The sequence below is a fragment of the Ornithodoros turicata genome, unplaced genomic scaffold (genome assembly GCF_037126465.1).
Source record: "Ornithodoros turicata isolate Travis unplaced genomic scaffold, ASM3712646v1 Chromosome41, whole genome shotgun sequence".
In the NCBI taxonomy this organism is placed as follows: Eukaryota; Metazoa; Arthropoda; class Arachnida; order Ixodida; family Argasidae; genus Ornithodoros; species Ornithodoros turicata.
This window is the reverse complement of record NW_026999371.1, coordinates 667257-678863: the sequence shown is the minus strand read 5'-3', so window position 1 is coordinate 678863 and position 11607 is coordinate 667257. Positions and strand designations below refer to the sequence as shown.

The window sequence follows — 11607 nt, the reverse complement described above, 5'->3', positions numbered from 1 at the left end:
CGGAACCGAACCTTTATGGCCGAACCCGAACCCGAAACACACCGAAAAACGTTTCGGTTCGACGCTCTGCTTCAAAGACATTCGGAATACCAAATTTGGCACAGGGACTAAGGCTTCGCCTGCGCCTCTCCCGTAGTGGTATACGGTGACGACGACGCTTGAGTTTCGAAAACTGAAATACCAATGTTGACTACAGTGATATGAGGGGTGTTCAATCTGTAATGTGAAAGAGTAAGAACTATCGTTGTGGAGGTATATTCAAAAACTAAGACGATGATTTTGAAACAGTTTCTGAGTTAATCGGCATGAGAGTCGACACAGGCTGAATGTATATTGAGCAGAATATCGAAACCACCAGATAATAGGTTAGCTGACGCCCTGGAAACTGATGCACTCGGACAAAATACTGAGGCGCGTCGTCACCATGTCTGGGTGAACATGTAAATAGTACTCACAAAATTCAGTGTAATACACTGGTTATAGTAAGTTTCGTGTAATACACTGGTTATAAGAATGAACACGACGTAGATAAGCTTCCCGTTGTCAACTCCAGCTATTGTCGTATTCAACGAAAGGACAGCATATCAGGAGCAGACTTTGCAGAGAGTTAGCATATTCTTGTTACATTCCCGTTACATCCGCTCCCAACGCGCAATAGGGCAGTGTACTGCCTCAGCGGTGGTGAATCGCCCACCTCATCATTATGCAATGTATGTGTGTCCAATGTATCCAATGTATGTTCTTACATTTTGTTTTTGTGAAACGCAGCTATTACCCGAAACAATATATACGTACAACTTTGCCAACGTTTCAAACACACTGTTGTAATCTGGTTGACGATATCGGGAGAAAAAGAGACTTCCGAAATGCCGCTTTCAGCTTGAACATACCGGGTGTGTCACGAATCACTCTCGGTAACCAACCTTTAAACACGAAAATTTGTTGAAAGTTCCGCGTTCCCTGTCCGTCCATGTGTTGTTTGCTTCGTCTTCACTGGTGACTCTCTAAACTTGTCCTTGCGTCTGGTTTTTACTAGATTGGTATTACTAGTACATTCCTACCGAAGGTTCTGTCCAAACCCTACATGGTCCATTTTTAATATGGTGCTTTCAATGCCAAAAACAACGGTGTAGTAGCAAGTAGTAGCAAACTTGGTGATCTGCCAAGGAAATTCGAGCGAAGACCCTCAGAGTGCAGGGGAGTTGAAACGGAGCTTTTGGGGTCGCAAACCAGATACATACAGCAAATGTCCGTAATATATCCTGCCCGGGACATTTGGATATCCAGTGGAGTTTGCCACAGATCCGTTTTACATCCATGCGATATCCCAGCGATTAGCATTTCTGCCATGTTTGTAGATCCACTTAAAGTCCCTGCGACGTCTGTCACGGATATTTGGATATATAAGGGAGATTAGGAATATCGTACATATTTTGCTTTTAAAAATTTTTTGCATCAGATATTTGGTGTTCGTAGAGTGTGTAGAGAACACTGCAACTCAACTATGTACCAGCAAATAATAATTGTGTGTTTTAACCTATTTGATACTATTGTTCCCATTTGGGGAACAAAACATTATCTTAGCCTAACAGGATTCATCACAGTACAGCAACACTGTGGGACCTGCCAGCATAAGTGCCGAACCCTGTCCGCCTTACGTGGACCACTTGGGAAAACCCGCAGTAACCTCTATGTGCGAACTGGATGGAACATATACTGAAATACGAATCGTTACACACACGTTCGTTAGGGGTAGCGTGGTGTAAACCATTTGTAACGGTGATGAGGATGTATCTTCGCAATTCCTGTGTTTCTGCATCAACTCACAGTATACCCAACATTTCCGACATCCCTTCCTATCAACTACTTTGTTTTTAATTCGGGTTACCGTCTCTATAAGGACAAACAAATCTTTCCTGGATCCCCCATAGATATCCCTAGGTTCTGCAGGCTGCCTGTCATGGGACATTGAAACATCCAGAGTGCGATATCCTTCCAACGTACCAGGGACATCTGTCGTTTACTGGAGTAAGCCCAACACGCATTGAAATTGTGCGATATCCCATAGATATCCTACGGATGTCGAGATATTCAGGACGCTCGCGACCTTGTAGAGATGTTCCAGGGATATTAATGGTTTGCTGGGACGAGACAGTCGAGTGCTGAAATACTTGCATTAACCGGCGCCACTGCAAAAAAGGAACGTTACAACGCCTAAAACAGTACTCTGCAGTTTCACACATCCCATTAGGCGGGCAACCGTCATCAGAGAAAGAGATGTGAAACCAGCGTAGTTCGCTCGCGGAGAGAAAGACCGTCGTGGGCAAGCTTCCATTGAATACTCGAATGGCGTGGGCATCCAGAGAGTCAACCCGAACCGAACACCGTTACTAAAAGTTATTTTTGGCCGAACCAGAACTGAACCGAACCGAAAGAGGAAAATCTTGGAGCTGAACCGGAACTAAACCGGTAAAAAATACCGGTTGCCGGTTCAAAAAGCGGTTCACACGGAATTAAGTGCGAAACTTTGGATATTGTGCATGAATACAAAAACTATTTTTCGTATTTTTTCTTCATTTACTAGCTTCGTAGACTTCATCTTCCTTGCCGAAAAAGTCGTGCCCCTCAACAATGATCTGGATTTTCTCAAGTCACGAAATAGCAACAGATAGTAACTGAAAACTGTTAGGACTACTAATGTCTAAGACATAAATATGAATATGTATAAGAATTAGGGATCTATGACAGTTTTGGGTAGCAGTCGGTAAGTAATGTATATTGAAATAATATACTAATCAGACTCAGCTATAGCTGACCTTTAACAACTGCCCGGCGTGTGTACTCAACGGCGCACGTAATGGCAGAAATGTGACTTGGAGGTAGGCATGTGCGCCTCCGCGCCACGCTGGTCCGCCCTGGTGTTTCATTACACCGCCGCTGCCGTTTCCAAACCGATACGCCGCGAACGCCGCCTCCACCGGTGGTGAAATCGGCCTGACGCCTGCTCAGCTTAAAGTCCCATCGGCACACACGTCTACTTAGAGCACACAAGAGACCCATTCTCCGGCGCCGTCCAATCAGTCGCTCCTCGTCGGACGGGCGATGACAAAGTAATCGTGCCGAAAAAGAGCAAATGCGCCTGTTTCTGTTTCTGGGCGCTGCGTTTGTTTTTCTCTACATTACCCACGTACTGAAGACGCCGCTTTCGCTGTCATCTGAACGCTGTGCGCCGTGGCAGATCACGACATATGGAATTGCTGCTGGAAAGGGTTAATGACTTTAGTTGTCTCTACGGCAAAGCGACCCGAACTACAAAGAGACATGCTAGAAGGAGTCGACTTGGGGATTAATGGGGAAATAGTTAAGAATTATCTGACAGGGAAAGACTGACGCCGCGCTCTGCTGATAGTGTTTTCCAAATTTAACGCCACTGGGCGCGTCCGAATAGTGATGCGCCATAGTAATTGCAGTGGCAACTGCAACTCTAGTGTGATTTTCTCTTGAATTTCATATGTTGTGATTGCTCACTTACCACTGTTTCAGACTCTATTTCTATACCAGAGAATCTCCTATGGTCTGGATGTGCCACTATTACCTTAATTACTTTCTATTATGTTGTTGATTCTGTTTCAATTTGGGGTGCACCATCACCTAGCCAAATGCTGTTCATGTCCACCGTAAAAATACCAATAAATAATAACTAAAATAGTGTCACAGAAAATGGTAAAAATCTGCTGTTCGGTGTAGCATATTTTAAAAGCAATAAAACCCCCATGCCGGGAAACAAGTCAAAAGACGACACGACGCACAAGCACAGACTGACGAACAAGGATTTATTATTGTCAAACCTGTACTTTATATCCTGAACCAACAACGCCCTCTTCCGCAAGGTTCGCTATCACACCCTCAGCCTACCTACTGGCTTCGCCTTTATCAAAAGCACAAAACTTATCGTGCGTCCTTTCTGTCTGAACCTCCCAAAAACTCCTCGACTTGGGCAGTTAGCAGCACTGAAGGCACTGCTGATAAAGGCACTGTGCTGATGTAGTACCGGGATCGGCTTGATGCACATTTATCCTGCCCAAGGCATCGTAGATGACGACTAGCATATAACGTCGTGAGCAACGGTTCTGTTCTGGCAACTTATCCGAAGCTGAGGGCGACAATCCCGCACGGGTAGCATTTGTGTGTAGTTTTATTAATCTATTCACAAATAAATCATAAAGAAATGTTGGAGATACTCTGTGTCCTTCCGCATTTGGTTCAATTTGGAACTGGCAGCGACAGTGTCTCGCATGTTTCTCACCACTGATGACCTCATCTCGTGGGTCGTCCTCCCGATTTTCCAGATCTTCCAACTGATCTTGCGGCGTTTCTCATTAGCGCGGAGTGATGCGAAAACTCAAAATGCTCGAGCATATCATTTACTCACATCTTATCCACAATTTATAGACTAACCCGTTCTGTTCATTTTTCCAGCATGGTTTTCATATACAATATTCATACGAGACACAGCTGGTATCTTTTGTTCATGACATTCACCAGTTACTTGACAGGGGCATTAACGTTGACTGCATATTTCTGGATTTCCGCAAGGCTTTCGATAAGGTTTCACACAGTCACCTTATACACAAGTTATCTTATCTTTCCTCCTTGACCCTAATACTTTGTCCTGGATTCAATCTTTCTCCCAGTTAGTTTCCGCGCATCTTTCGTATTTTCTGGCTTGCCATAAGGTTCAGTAGTCATTCAGCCTTTGCCTTTACTTATATACAGGGCAGCGTACATGCCAAAAGATTTTTCGGACTTTCGGCATTTACCTTCTGGAAACTTTTGCCATCATTGGAAAATTTTTAGTTGTGGTAATTTTTTTAAATAGAACTTTGAAAATTGCCAAGCGACCCTCACTTTTATTTTACAGAAATATGATGTCCTCCACGGATGACCGGAGATCCAACAAAAACTGTGCACAGTACCACAACAGAAATAGTCGAAAAAATGAATAAAAATTACACCTTAGCCCAAAATCTGCGTGTAGATGACAAAGTGACCCCACCTTCATTGGTCTTGGCTTCTTTGTGATAAGTTGGTTGTCACCAGCAGCAAGGTCAACGCGGCGCAAAGAAAGGTAAAACAAGAGGCAGGAACACTTACCCCTCTCCCTGCAAATACCATGCGGTTTTCTTTGCGACAATCAAGCTGGCGGGGCTAAAGCCGAATTTTTACTGATTTTTTAGACTATTTCTGTTGCGATATTGTGCATAGTTTCGGTTGGGAGTGTGGTTATTAGTGGAAGACTTTATAATTCCGTAAAAAAGTGGGGTTCGCTAGGAAATTTTCAAAGGCTACGTAATTGCCGAAAGTCCGACAATTCTCCGGCGAGTACGTAGCCAGTCAGAATTTTTTAGCACCTTAGGTGAAACACCCTGTATATTAACGACTTACCTGACGGCATTGCCTGTCTATTCGACTCTACTCTGATGAGTCTATAATTGATCAAGCTATATCCAGTCCTTCTGACATTCCTTTCCTTTAGCCCGACCAGAACTCATTACAAACATGTTGCTCAATGTGGTCAGTGGAGCATTCATGATTCCCTCGTCTCCCCAACGTCTCCAATGTAACGCGTCTCCAATGTAACGCGTCTCCCCATCCGAAGTAGACTATTAACAATGATGCTCGAGTCTTACATCTTTCAAGTACATTGGTATTCATGTACCATCCAACCTGTCATAGAAAACCCACATCACTGAGATATGTAATGCCGCTAAGCTTTATCCATGGCTTTATTCCCTGCTACGCTGCTTCTATCGAGCCGCGTTACGTTACTTCTATACAGGACACTTATTCCCTCCAAACTGGAGTATGCAGTCTCCGTCTGGGAACCCTGCAGTGACAGCCTTATCAGCGTATTTGAATCTGTCGAGAACCGCGCGTCACGTTTTACTACAGTCGAACAGCAAGTGTCATATTAATGAAAGGAAACTCGGGATCACCGCGGTGATCACTCACTTCTCGTTGTCACAAGCTGTATCACCAACGGACCAATTGTGCCGACCAATCTTTCATCACCAGATTACACCTCCTACAGTGTCGCCCACTCCCTAAAAATACGGGTTCATTTTACTAACACAAAAGCATGCACCGTGCATGCTACAAATCGTAAACAGCAGGACGAGGACAGCTCCGAATCGAACTCAACGCACGGCGCTTCGGACGCATCGACGGACGCCACATGCGAGGCCACGAGCGAACTAAACAATATACTTCGTTTCTTTCGGATCGAGGTAGAAAGTCGAGAACGCAGCGGATTGGCTCCAGATAGAAAGAAACCTTCCATAGCGCCCAAGAAACGACAGGGCTTCAACCACAGCAGTACGCCTTCGGCCGCGGTACTACACAGCGCCTCAGTTCCTAAGTACGGCTGCCTCTTTTGTTCGGATTCTGCGCATACAACGGAGAGCTGTACTGGACCACTTCTCCTGGATCTGCGCAAGAAAAGGCTGGCTGATGATCGACGCTGTTTTCGGTGTACTAAACGAGGTCACAGTGCTAAAGAATGCCGAGGAAAAATGTGTTGTCCAAAATGTGGCGGGAGGCATGCGGTGGCGATGTGCGACCCATCCTGGACGACTATGCTGGCAGCTGAAGACACCGCTGCGGAGAGTAACACCGTGCTGCTGCAGACTTTCCGCGCCTGGGTCACGGGCGACAAGAAATGCGCGTACGTCCGGGGAGTAATTGATGGAGGCAGTCAGCAAACTTTTATCCGAGAAGATATGGCCCACAAGCTTCGCCTCAACGTGCTGGGCAACATCACGGTGAGCCTTAACACTTTCGGCAGTACTGCCTCCACTCCACAACGACAGCGATGCAATGTAGTGGAAGTCCGGTTACGGAGTCAGTTCGCACCAACAGAATTTACTGTGCAAGCTATCACCGTGCCTTTCATCTGTCGTGACATTTGTCAGACTCCTGTGGAACATGAGCTCGTTCGATCCATACGTGCGGAAGATGGCTACATAGCCGACGAGCTGTTGTTCCCCGACATACCCGCCGAGTTCGGGGTTTCTCTGCTGTTGGGTTGCGATCAACTCTGGAAGCTCACCACTGGAAAAATTAGACGCAGCGCATCCACCAGCGGACTGGTCGCCATCGAGACAAGCCTGGGCTGGACTTTCCAAGGTCCCACGTCTGCCTATGGCGGCTCATCAGACTCGAATGTTATGATTTGCGTGTTGAAGACGGGAGTCTACCTACAGGATGAAACAGCCACATCGCTGCGCACCTTGTGGGAGTTGGAGAGCATCGGCATTATCGACGACTCCAAGAACAGTCGTGAAATCGACGACCGTGTATGGGACGACTTCCGGCAAAATGTCACAATGCAAGAGGGGCGATACGTCGTTGCACTGCCTTGGAAGTCCGCTGAATGCCATCTTCATGACAACCGCGAGGTGGCCCAGAGCCGACTGGTAAAACTCGTTCGTCGCTTGGAGAAGGAGAGAGCTCTCGATGAATACGATGGAGCTATCCGCAGCTACCTGGACAACGGACATGCCGAAAGGGTTCCGGTCGAAACGTCTGAGGACGATCGGACATATTTCATATTACATGCCTCACCCAGCCGTTGTTGGACAGGATTCAAAGTCCACGAGCGTGAGAGTAGTGTTCGACGCGTCTTCTCATGCGCCTGGGGAACTGTCGCTCAATGACTGTTTGGAAAGGGGACCAAAACTGAACACGGACCTGGTCCCCATCCTATTGCGTTTCCGCATGTACAACGTGGCAGTCATAGCCGACATTAAGAAGGCCTTCCTCCAGGTTTCTGTCAACCAGCAGGACCGTAATGCTCTGCGCTTCCTCTGGTTCTCGCGCTCTCCAGAGGAAGGTCAGCCACTCCCTGATGTTGAAGAATGGAGGATGACCAGGGTGCCATTCGGCACCAAAGCAAGTCCGACACCGGTGGAGCGGTTTGCGATAAGATGGAGCAAGTCCGTTCCTGCTAGGAGCTACTCTCCATCACCATCTGACCAGCATACAGGGACTGGACCAGGAGATCGCCAAAACAATTGCCAGCTCATTCTACGTGGACGATCTTCTCGCCGGCGCATCTACACTTGAGGAGGCGAGGAGCATCGTCGACGCGACGAGCAGGATAATGAGCGCAGCTGGAATGGAACTGGAAAAATGGGCATCGAACTCGACTGACCTGCAAAACTACTTCGATGACCAGTTTTCGGAGGTGCTAGAAACACATCGGGCGATAACGACTGAAGAGGTGACAAGAGTTCTTGGGATCACCTGGGACAGAAAAAAACGACACTTTGACGTTCACGGGTAACAACATCCTGGACGCTCTGCACCCGTCTCACAACACCAAACGATGCGTGCTGCAAGCTGCTTCGAGGGTGTTCGATCCACTGGGGCTCATCGCACCGTTTACAATAAGAGCAAAACTACTGTTCCAGCGACTCTGGAAGAGAAGCAACGACTGGGATGAACAACTACCGGTTGACCTACGTCAAGAATGGTGCGCCTGGCGTTCGGAGCTGCTTGATGTACTCAGTATCTCGATCGACCGTCACTTACAACGAGATCTGGATGGCCCGAACACTCTACAGCTCCACGTATTCGCAGACACCAGCCCACTAGCCTATGGAGCATCTGCCTACCTGCGGGTCGAGGACAGTGCTGGCAATACACAGGTCAACCTACTTTTCGCCAAGACCCGTGTTGCTCCTCTGAAGAAATTGACACTCCCAAGACTAGAGCTACTGGGCGCACTTATCGCGGCCAGAACAGCAGATTTTCTTAAAGAAGGACTCCGGGTGGGCGCTCTTCCGGTCTATTTCTGGACGGACTCATGTATAATGAAGATAAGGAAAGTGCTACTTTCCTTTCTCCTAAGTGCTACTTTCTCCTAATTTCTACTACACAGCACTGGCGGGTCTGTCCTTGTGTGTGTGTGTGTGATAACGTGCTCTTTTCATTGACTATGAATGCCCCGCGAGCACTGAACTAGTTGAATACTGCACCAGATAGCATGCCTCTAGCCAACTATCGTCCTGAATGACAACGATTTGTCCAAAAGGGCAGGCAATAAACAAAACATTTGTTTATTTTTCCTTATGTACGACATCATTTGTACAAAAACAAGAAAGGGAAGAAATAAAGATACACGCCTCCCATATTCATCAAATCATGTGAGAGAACGTTGTCATCCGGGATGATGGTCGGCTATGTGGTGAAGTTCATTTTCAAGAGTATAGAGAACACCAAAGCATCTCCTGCTGGCTTGCGGCTGGTCCTTATTTTTCGTCACCCCCGTGTGTCTAACAGGCGGATGAACATGAAATTGACAGCCGGATAGCTGATCCAAAGAGCGCAAGCCAAAACCAATTAATTCATCGCGGCTTTTTTCATGCAGTATTTTTTCACTGAAAGTTCCGATACGTAAAACAGAGGTTGCGTAAGAGTGCGAAGTGAAATTTAAAGTTAGGATGCTTAATTAATGAGCGTATGCAAATATCCCGCTCACTACTCAGTTTATACCAAAAAGAAATTTCTTCGATAGCACCACCTGTTCGCGAATTATCCAGCCGGGGGATTTTCGTCAAACACCCTGTATAGAGTAAATAAGCTCACTGTATCGGCCAGGAGAATGTCTCTTCGTCTGAAAAGGCAGAAGGAGGCAGAAGAAAAGGCTCAGCCATCACGCGAGGCAGCATAACACAGCCCCTACACTGTCTAACACGGCAGGAAGACTACAGGCAGGAGTCATGGATGGAACATCATATATTGCATCATATCACATCAGATTGCTTCACGACCATGTAAACAATACTCCGCATCCAGATGATAATCACATTCTTTGCCCATGGGCTTATCAGCAGAGCTTCTCGCAATCTAACCCGGCGTAGTTCTTGTGCATATTAAGTTTTGCCCACTTCAGAACGCCAAAGTCACCCTTGGAATCTACGAATGCTGGCGGTGCTGAACACAGGTAGTGGAAGTGGACGTCAAAGATGACGTAGCCGCCCGTGAAGCCATAGGTATTGAAAGGCAGACACATCTGTCAAGAGAAGAAATATGTTGTCAGCAGGTCGTAATGCTTCCTCGTAATTTGCTTCCTCATATTTGAGGGAATGAGTGAATTTATACAAATTACGTCTCCGAAGAATACTCTTCCAGAGTCGGAATAATTCCGCGTCCACATTTTATATCCGGACTTTTCGCCAACCGACATCCATTCATGTTAACGAAACCCCGAGACGAGGGACAAGGGACACACACACACACAACTTCTTCCTTCAAGAACCCTTCTTTTCCCTTGTCTTGCAACAACATCATTCACAGGCACCCACCTCCCACTTTAGTGCTTGTAATTCTGGAAGGACGAATATTCCGAATAGAAGGGAGGTATGCCCGTTATCTGAAGCAATAACAGTCTTCGCCTTATAGCAGAGTTTGAAGTAACGCGTTACAAGTAATTCGTTACTGTAACTATGTTCTTTTTTTGTAACTTGTAACTTCCCTCGGTACTTTTGCGCCGTGGTAACTTTCAGAGGAACTCGTTCCTTTTTCAGGTAACTAAGTTAAGTTCTTAGTTACCTTAACTCGTTTTTCACTCACGTCCACACATTTTCTTGCTTTCTCTCCGGTTCCTTTATTGCGTCTTTTTTTGCCATAAAACGTGATATTCAATCAATTACATTTTATTCAGGAAGTAAGAACCGCTGTCATTGAAATGAAGCTGAACCATTGTGCGCCCACCTGGGCAACAACTGTAAGCTCTTGCGTTGCGCTGGCAAGTTTTTGCCGACGGAAACTGTGCAGCTCCTGCACAGCTCATGCAAGTTGAAGCCATAGGGGGTGCTTTCGATATCCCGGAATTTCGGGATCGAAAAATCGTGGGGGATCCCGGATTCCCAACTCTAGCTGTATTATTCTCACATTCGTAAAGTGCAGCCGCCGTGTTAGATGTGTCGGGCGCGTAGTAAGCACTGGATCATCACCCATGACGCATATGGGGTATTTCTGCAAGAAAACGCAGAAATGTCCAAAACCATTGTTATCCTTTGCGAACCATGTTGTATAGAGAAACGAAACAACTCATTGTTTTTGCCCGAGAGGCTAGAATGTACTCAAACGTGTGTTTCGTTTCAATAACATGGAACCACAAAGGTGTCTAACTAATTGTGCCTCAGACCTCCCGGGGAGAACAGTCCAAGTTAAATGTTGCGTTCTTTGATGGAAGGGTCTTCGTCACATTCAGTAACGAACTGGCCATTGTGAAAGTGCTCTATTGTGTTATTGTGAACGCGGTTGTGGACGTATGTCTGCTAAACTCGTGGGAATCTGTGATCAGTTTCATCGCTGATAACGGCTCTGCACATGGAAGCTTGTATTACATGTATTTGTGTCGACATCGCACTCTTTGCAAGGATCTCCAAGACTTATACTCGAAATCAGAGCCACGTGTAGAGAGAACGGATATTCTTCAACGTGCTGATGAACAGCGAATGGAGGAAATAACATCGATCCACCAAGGTATCTAAATAACTGTGTCCCAGACATCCTAGGGAGAACGACCTACGTTACCTC

General features: G+C 46.4%; 1 protein-coding gene across 1 annotated transcript; it reads left to right on the top strand.

Annotated features, from left to right (window-relative positions):
- Window positions 1-6611: 6611 nt before the first annotated feature.
- LOC135374046 (uncharacterized) lies at window positions 6612-7715 on the top strand. The gene has a single exon (XM_064607052.1). It carries the CDS (start codon window positions 6612-6614, stop codon window positions 7713-7715), a length of 1104 nt encoding a protein of 367 aa, XP_064463122.1.
- Window positions 7716-11607: the final 3892 nt, after the last annotated feature.

Coding starts and splice junctions, on each gene's coding strand:
- LOC135374046 (XM_064607052.1), top strand. CDS start 6,612: ATGTGCGACCCATCCTGGACGACTATGCTGGCAGCTGAAGACACCGCT.